At 49.8% G+C, this 8,091-nt stretch overlaps 2 protein-coding genes across 2 annotated transcripts; both read right to left on the bottom strand.

Annotated features, from left to right (window-relative positions):
• Positions 1 to 4,262: 4,262 nt before the first annotated feature.
• Positions 4,263 to 4,622, bottom strand: LOC112453243. Its single transcript, XM_025013862.1, has one exon. It carries the CDS (start codon positions 4,620 to 4,622, stop codon positions 4,263 to 4,265), a length of 360 nt encoding a protein of 119 aa, XP_024869630.1.
• An 89-nt stretch (positions 4,623 to 4,711) lies between these two features.
• Positions 4,712 to 5,242, bottom strand: LOC112453242. Its single transcript, XM_025013861.1, has one exon. The coding sequence runs from the start codon at positions 5,240 to 5,242 to the stop codon at positions 4,712 to 4,714; it is 531 nt and encodes a 176-aa protein (XP_024869629.1).
• Positions 5,243 to 8,091: the final 2,849 nt, after the last annotated feature.

Genomic DNA, 8,091 nt, shown 5'->3' with positions numbered 1-8,091 from the left:
CTCCTTTCTTAAAAGAACTCTTTATTAACAATTCTAAGGAATTGAATTTGGGTCAGAAAGAAATTTTTGCTAACTTTTTGTGCGATTTTCAAGATGTGTTTTCTGAGAATATTGTTGCAGGAAATTGTGATATACTTAACCATGAAATAGATGTGAGAGATTCTCTTCCCATTAAACAGAGACCTCGTCGAGTCCCGATTCAGATGCGTGGGGAGGTAGAAAAAATTATTGAGGAAATGAAGGGACAAGGTGTAATCGAAGAGTCGCAAAGTCCTTGGATTTCCCCGGTTGTCTTAGTTAAAAAGAAAGATAGAACAATAAGGTTTTGCATTGACTTCAGAAAACTAAATGCTGTGACCGTAAGAGATTCCTATCCCCTCCCTAGAATTGACGATATCCTCGACCAACTTTCCGGAAACTCATGGTTTTCCACCTTGGATTTGAAAAGCGACTATTGGCAGGTAAAGATTCGTCTTCAGGATAGGGAAAAAACCGCGTTTTCTGTCGGAAGCGGGCTTTGGCAATTTACAGTCATGCCTTTCGGTCTGTGTAATGCCCCCGCGACTTTTCAACGCCTTATGGAAAAGGTTTTACGAAGATTGTTATTTAAAATCTGTTTGGTTTATCTTGATGATGTGATAATTTTCGCAAAAAATTTCCTTGAAATGCTAAACAATCTTAAAAAAGTATTTCTACGGTTTCGCGAAGCGAATTTGAAGATGAATCCAAAAAAATGCGTTCTTTTCGGTAAAAACGTAAAATATTTAGGTCATGTAATTTCAGAGAGCGGGGTTTCCACTGATCCTGAAAAGATTGCTGCCGTTAGAGATTGGAAGGCTCCCCATACTAAATCGCTGTTACGTAGTTTCCTCGGATTTTGTTCTTACTACCGAAAATTTGTTAAAGGGTTTTCTTCTTTGGCCAAACCTCTATTCACGTTAACAGAAAGTAAAACCAAATTTATTTGGGATGAAAAATGCCAACACGCCTTCGGGGAATTAAAACGGAAATTATCTTCCTCCCCGGTACTCTCTTTTCCAAAGGGGGAAGGGGAATTTATTTTAGACACGACGCGTCGAATACAGGAATCGGGGCGGTTTTATCGCAGAAACAAGATGGAGTAGAAAGAGTTATCGCTTACTTTAGTCGCGTGCTTAGTAAAGCAGAGAGGAATTATTGCGTGACTCGACAAGAGCTTCTGGCGATTGTTGATTCCCTTAAATCATTTCACCATTATCTTTTAGGACGAAAATTTTTGATCCGCACGGATCATGTTTCCTTGAGATGGCTGATGTCTTTCAGAGACCTGGAGGGGCAGCTAGCTCGATGACTGGAGAGACTCCAACAGTACGAATTCGAAATCATTTACCGCAAAGGGCTTTCCCATAACAATGCTGATGGATTATCCAGGCGGCAATGCGAGACGATGGGTTGTGAATATTGTACAAGAATTGAAAAGAAAAGCACAATTGAGACGAAAAATATTGTTGCTTGAATAGAGTTTGTAGGAGCAAATTTGGAAACTTGGCGAAAAAAACAAAGAGAAGACCCTAGTATTTCTGAAATCTATCGCGCCAAGGAAACGGGGAAACGCCCTCGTCGCTCAGAAATAACTTCTGCAGACATGTCCGCTCGAATCTATTGGTCTTATTGGGACGCGCTAAGTTTAAAGAACGGGATCCTTTATAAAAGGTGGGAGGCCCCGAATTTGAAATCGAGTTTTCTGCAAATAGTGGTCCCTCGTAAACGAGTAAGAGAGATTTTGGAGCAGGCTCACGATTCTCCCTCTGGAGGGGATTTTGGAATCAATAAGACCCTTGATAAAATTAAAAAGCGATTTTTTTGGGCCACTTACAAGCAGGATGTCGAAGACTGGTGCAATTCATGTAAAATTTGTATCTCCAAAAAGGGCCCCTCAGGTAAAGAAAAATCCCCTTTGCAAATTTATAATATCGGGGCCCCGTTTAAAAGAATTCAGATGGACATTCTTGGTCCTCTTCCTACAACTTTGTCTGGGAAGAAATATTTTCTTGTCGCTGTGGATTGTTTCACCAAGTGGGTGGAAGCCTATCCCTTGAGGAATATAAGAGCGAAAGCGGTGGCGGAAGTTTTTGTAAAAGAGATTGTCTCCAGGCATGGTATTCCCTCTGAGGTTCATACGGATCAGGGAAGGAATTTTGAATCAAAACTTTTTGCAGAGTTAATGGTACTCTTTGGAATTAAAAAAACGAGAACCACCGCCTTACATCCTCAATCGGACGGACAAGTTGAGCGTCAGCACCAAACTCTAATAAATTATCTTGCTAAGTTTATTTCAGAGAATCAGAGGGATTGGGATCATTGGATTCCTATGTTTTTGCTGACGTACAGATCTTCAAAACATGAAACCACTGGTGTGACTCCGGCGGAGTTATACTTTGCTCGAGACTTTAGGCTGCCTTTGGACTTGTTAAGGGAGAATCCTCCGAAACCTCCCGGGGAAGATCCGCAAGTAGCTAGAGGTTATATTAGGAACTTGAGAGAAAAGCTCGAGGAGATCCATTTCAATATTAGGGGACGGATTAATCTCAAATCTTCTTATGTGAAAACTCGGTATGATCGAGGGACTAGGCAGATTCTTTTTCAGGAAGGGGAAAAAGTGTGGCTTTATAATCCTCAAAGACAGAAGAGGAAAGCCCCTAAATTGCAGAGCAATTGGGAAGGCCCCTTTTTCATAGTTAAAAAACTGAGTAAAGTAGTTTATTGTATTCGAAAGTCGCCAAGACATAAGAATAAAGTAGTTCATGCTGATAGACTAGCTCCTTTTTCGAATAGAAAATTGGAAGGTTAGATCGGAACCCGGAGATTACTATAGTTACTAAGTAAGAATTTTTAAATATTTTGTTTTGTGTTCTCTGCGCTTGACGTTTTGTGTTTTAGGAAAATTTGTTACTGGCCAAAGGAGATGCGGAGAACTCAAAAAGGCGAGATGAAGTTCCATGGCAGCATCTCTGCAAGCCTGTCTCGCCCACAGTTTTTGTACCGAGGTTTTTCCGTGGGACTTAGGGCGAATGCCGAGGCAGGGGACAGGGGGAGTCTCTTTGAGATATTGGGTCCTCGATGAAATTTTCCCCCCTCCTGTCCGAAGAACTTCAAGAGAGAAAACACGCCGAAGAAGGCTTAGCGTCGGGCTGGAGAAATGGGTCTGTGCTGTGCGTACTAGAGGGCTAGATTCTCTGCGTGGAAGCTGGGAGTCGCCTTGGAGTTTCCCAAAGAGAAGACGGGATGTCGTTGGGGACTGCCTGGGGAGAGCGGTAGGAGCTGAAGAAGACGGCGCCCGGTAACCTGTGGCAGCAGCCCAGGGTAGGGCAAGAGGCCGTACAGTTTCCTGGAAGCCGCGGGAACGGGAGAACGCCCTGACGTAAGAACTGCCCTTCCGGATTGTCGGGACGACAATCTGAAAAGGGAGGGCAGTGTTACGCCCGCGCTGAGACGGCCCTTGATCTGAGCTGAAGCGAGCGGTCATTCCCGTGAAGTTGGAAGCGTCCTTAGCAACGCGGGGATTATTGATTTAACTTGGTCTTGGAGAACTGTTCTTGTGTGTTGACACTTTTGTATTGAGCAGCTGTAAATATACGTGAGTCTGGTTTTCGTAACCTCCGTGTTATTATTGCGTGAGTGTCGAGTAAGTGCTAGAGTGCCGTGCTGTGTCGCAAAAGTGCGGAAGCTTTGCTTTGCGTGTGTAACAATATGTTTATAAACACACATATACATATAAATATATATACATATACGTTTCATTATGAAAATCGTAATACAATTAAAAATCGTGTATACTTGCAAGCATCAAACGTTTGAAGACATTTTAAAATTTAGGTATAAAAAAAAATTTTAACACAGATGACTATGTAAATTTTACTTTCAACGGATACTACAATTTAATAATAATTAAAAAAAAAACGCAATTGATGAAATACGAAAAACAGTTTAGACGCGTTATAACATTCTAGACGATACGCAATGTTCATCCCGGGACCGCCGAACGTCCTCTCCCCGGGATCGTCGGGGAAGAGGGTCCCGACGACCTCTTCTAAGAATTCGGGGTCCATGGACTCCGTCGCCGGGGGCGCCCAGGTCCTCAACTTATTGAGGACCAACTTGTAGAGGCGCCCCCACGGATCATCGTCCAGGGCCTCCAGCAGTTTCTGCCACGCGCGGTTTTTGGCCTGCTTGATAGCCCAGGAGTAGAGCCGCTTGGCGGAGCGGTACTTCACTCCTGCTTCCTATAATTGTCGTGGCTGCCAGCCTCTCCTGGCCCGCAACCAACGACGCCTCACGCGGACGGAGGAGCGCCTTAATTTGGCGATCTTCTCCGTCCACCAATACGCCGCTTTGCGTGGATGGGGCTTGGATCGGGGCATGCTGGCGTTGCACGCCGTACGCATAACGCCTCCGATCCATTCAGCTGCCCCATCCACGTCGTCGTCGTCTGCCAATGCGGCGAGATCGTCAACCCACAGGGAGGTATGGATGGACGCCTGTAACATGTCGACGTCCATCTTCGTGTGGGCCCAGCGCGGGAAGCGCATTTCCGCCTCCCTGCGGCAAGCCTCGACTTTTGGGGAGGCGGCCGGGAGACTCATTTTGATGAACAAATGATCCAAAAGAGTCTCGATCTTCTCGGCCACTTGCCATTCTCTGACCCGGCGAGCAACAGAGGATGCGGCCCACGTCAAATCGACGATGAACCCCCCTGCCGCCTCACACAGGTCTGGACGTGCCCGGTATTGAGAACCACAAGTCCTAGGCCCGCCGCCCATTCCTCCAGGATCCTGCCCCTTCTGTCAGTGGCCGGGGAGCCCCACAATACCGACATGGCATTGAAATCCCCAGCCACTATGACTTGACAGGGCAGGAACCTCTCTAGCACGACCCGTAGATCCTCCAGTACCTCCTCGAATGCAGCCACGCACACGTTCGGGGAGACGTAGACTCCCGCGACGTACACGTGACCCCATTTCGCCATGACAAACCCGTCACTCGCTTCAACTCGAGAACAGGCGACGGGCTTGTCGGTCCGCCTCCACGTAATGGCCACCAAACCGCACCGGCTTACCGCCCACGACGGGTGGTTCCGCGGCACCCGGCCCAGCTCAGCGGCCACCCCCAGGACACATCCCCGCTCTGCCATCGTGTGTAAGAACACATCCCGCGAAGCGGGGCTGCGATTGAGGTTGGCCTGGAGGAATTTCGGTGGAGGCATTATTGGACGCCGTTTTCAGAGGCCTCCAACTCTTTCACCTCACTTTGCCCTTCTTCAGGCAGGGCCGTTTGTATCGGCTCCTCCTCTCCTCTCTGCTCTACCTCCGGCTGGTTCACCGGTGTCGGACAAGCCGGCAGCGGGTCAGTCGGGGCCCCAATTAGCAGTTGCCCTGTGGGGAGGTCAGGCAGCAGTGGAGTCGTCTGCGCCGTCGCCTGCCCCCTTTCCTTCCTTCTTCTACGGGCCTTGAGTCTGCCCTCCGTATCCTCGGCTTCTCCATCACCATTTCCCGTCGAGGCCGACCTCTTGGTTGATTGCCTTATAAGGATTGAGATGGAGACCGACTCCACACTCATTATTTGCGGCAGGGGGCGGGAGGATTCATCCTCGTTCGCCATTTTCACCTTCATTCTCTCGTCTCCCCTAGCCGGTTGGGAGTTGGGTCTGGCAGTGTTTGCCCCTTTCTTGGGCTTAGCCCTCTTTTTTGCGAAGGCACATGCCTTACTTCCCGCATGGTGCCCCGCCGGCTTGCCCAAGTCGGTGCACACTGGGCACTTCGGGGCCGCATTACACTCCCGGGCCAGGTGATCGGTATTACCGCACCTGTAGCACCGGGAGCTTCGATCAATGGCACTAGTGCATTGCGCTCTGACGTGGCCCTCTTCCAAACATTAAAAACATTGTAGGGCCTTGCGTCAACCGCCTGCCCCCGGGCGATGAACCAGCCCACCGGCAGCTTTCCTCCTTTGCCTGTTAATGGCATTTATCGCTGCAAGTGGGCACCTGGTCCATGCCATATTCAGTCCGTTTGGCCTCCTGCGTAGGGGTCCGACCTGGACTTGGGTCAGCAGACAGCCACCAATCTCCGCAATGGCTGCCGCTAACTCCTCCTCCGTTATCGACTCCTCGAGATCGAGGACTCAAAGCTCCCCCGTTTTTACAGGTCGCGTGACTCTAATACCGGGGCGACCCTTAAACACCTTGGCCAGCTGTTCGGCCAGGAGATCGGTTTTAGCCACGTTGTCCTTTCCGGGGACCTCAATGATAAGGACCCCGGTCTGAGCCCTTTTTGGTTTGAGGCCCGCAGTTATTCCCAACTCGCTGGTATTTATTTTGCTGCGAGCCTCCTTCAGTAGCTCCTCATACTTTCCGTTGAGGCTGGTCAGAGTAACTGCCGCATTGCGCGGCAGCTTCCTCTTTCCAGCCCCGTTAGCTTTGCCGGTCGCGGCGTTGCCCGCAGCCGGTTTAGCGGGTTTGACCGGTTGGGCGATCCCAGCGGCGGCGGGTGTCTTCCCTACTGAGGGGGCCCCCTCCCCACCGGCCACGGCCCGCTGCTTCCCTCCTGTTCTCGCCTTGTCCTTCTTCGTCACCGCTGTCTTTTGACTGCTGTCGGCGTTTTTGGGCTTGACAGGGGCGGCAGAGGTGGTCTTGCCCGCCGACTTGCCAGTCGCAGGGGGGAGGGGCTTGTTCTCCTGAACCCCGGACTTGGCTTTATCGGCAGTACTTTTCAAAGCCGAACGTGGGTTTTCCCTTGCCCACGCTGTTCGCTTCCTGACCCTTCCTACCACCTTTGGTCCCTTCCTTATTTAATATTCTTGATGCGTCTTTCACCATGGGTTGTACGTTCCTCCCGTCCTGTTTTTGGTCACCCAGCGGACCAACATTAAGTTTGGTTGCTAAGTTGGCCGTCAGGCTGGCGAACAACCCTTCCATCCTACCAGTAGGTAAGGGTGTTTATCATCCTCTCCTCGGAGGACAGTTCCTTGAGGGGCAGTGCCATAGGCTCCGTGCGTCAAGGCGGGACGGCCTTTTCCAAGAGCGCAGGTTCTTTTTTGCCAAATTGAGGTGTGTGGGCCGCCGGCATACTTTCGGCTTACGCTTGGGCGAGGATCTGTTTGCGGCGGATCTTAGAAGCCCTCTTTTCTTCCCTCGCCCTTACAGCGTCGAAATCCTCCTTATCGGAAAAAAAAGAGAAGTCCAAAATCGTGCGCTTTTTAATTCTCCTGGCGCGTTTGCCTATAACCGGGGATGTCTGGTGGGAAGTGTGGACTGGTGGCTCGTCCACATCCATGGACTCCTCGTTTCTAGGAGGCAACGCCCTCTCCACGAGCTCTTGTAAGCGAGCGTTGTCCTCTCTGAAGGCTGTAATCTGGGTGCGGAACTTGTCTAGCTCTGCATTTCTAGCCAGCCTGTCGTCCTGGCCCATACGGTTAACCATGTGGGTAATTGCTGCAGTGATGGTCGCAGCTGCGTCACTTAGGTGCTTCTGGTCCATGCCCTTGAGGTTCTTCGACGTGGCGTTTACTTTATCCATCACTAGAATTGCCTCAAAGACCCTGTTAGGGAGATCGTTGGTAGGAGCCGACTTGAACTCCTCCATCTTCTCGATCTTCCTCATTCTCCTGCTCTTGGATAAGTTTGCCGGCGTCGTCTTATCCGTCAACGCTCTAACCCTCGCCTCCTCATGCTCTCGTGCTTTCCTGGCCTTAATGGCCTTCTTTACTTCCCAGTCTCCAGTGGTGACTGGTCTACCCCTCTTTCTATCAGGATTCATGAGGTATAGGTTACCGTCGGATCCTTTGCATATTGTCGGGTCCGTCTCATCGTCCTCTCCACCTTTATCCGGAGAGTCAGAGTCGGTCTCCCTAACTCCATCTCTGGATTTGGACCCATCTCGGGCTGACATACTGTCCGCTGGATCTTTATTTAGAAAGTCGTCCGTCTTTTTTAGTAGAACATCTTCGCTCCTTAGCCTTTCCACCAGGACAGAAAAGGCTTTCCTCACGCATGAGAGAAAGCCAGCCTCCTAAGACGCATGAGTGGTTGGTTTCCCGGACCCGTTTTCTCCGGGG

Source organism: Temnothorax curvispinosus, unplaced genomic scaffold, assembly GCF_003070985.1.
Source record: "Temnothorax curvispinosus isolate PA1 unplaced genomic scaffold, ASM307098v1 QBEX01004211.1, whole genome shotgun sequence".
Taxonomy (NCBI): Eukaryota; Metazoa; Arthropoda; class Insecta; order Hymenoptera; family Formicidae; genus Temnothorax; species Temnothorax curvispinosus.
The sequence above is the reverse complement of the archived record's forward strand: the minus strand, read 5'-3'. Positions and strand labels throughout refer to the sequence as shown.

Coding starts and splice junctions, on each gene's coding strand:
- LOC112453243 (XM_025013862.1), bottom strand. CDS start 4,622: ATGAGTCTCCCGGCCGCCTCCCCAAAAGTCGAGGCTTGCCGCAGGGAG.
- LOC112453242 (XM_025013861.1), bottom strand. CDS start 5,242: ATGCCTCCACCGAAATTCCTCCAGGCCAACCTCAATCGCAGCCCCGCT.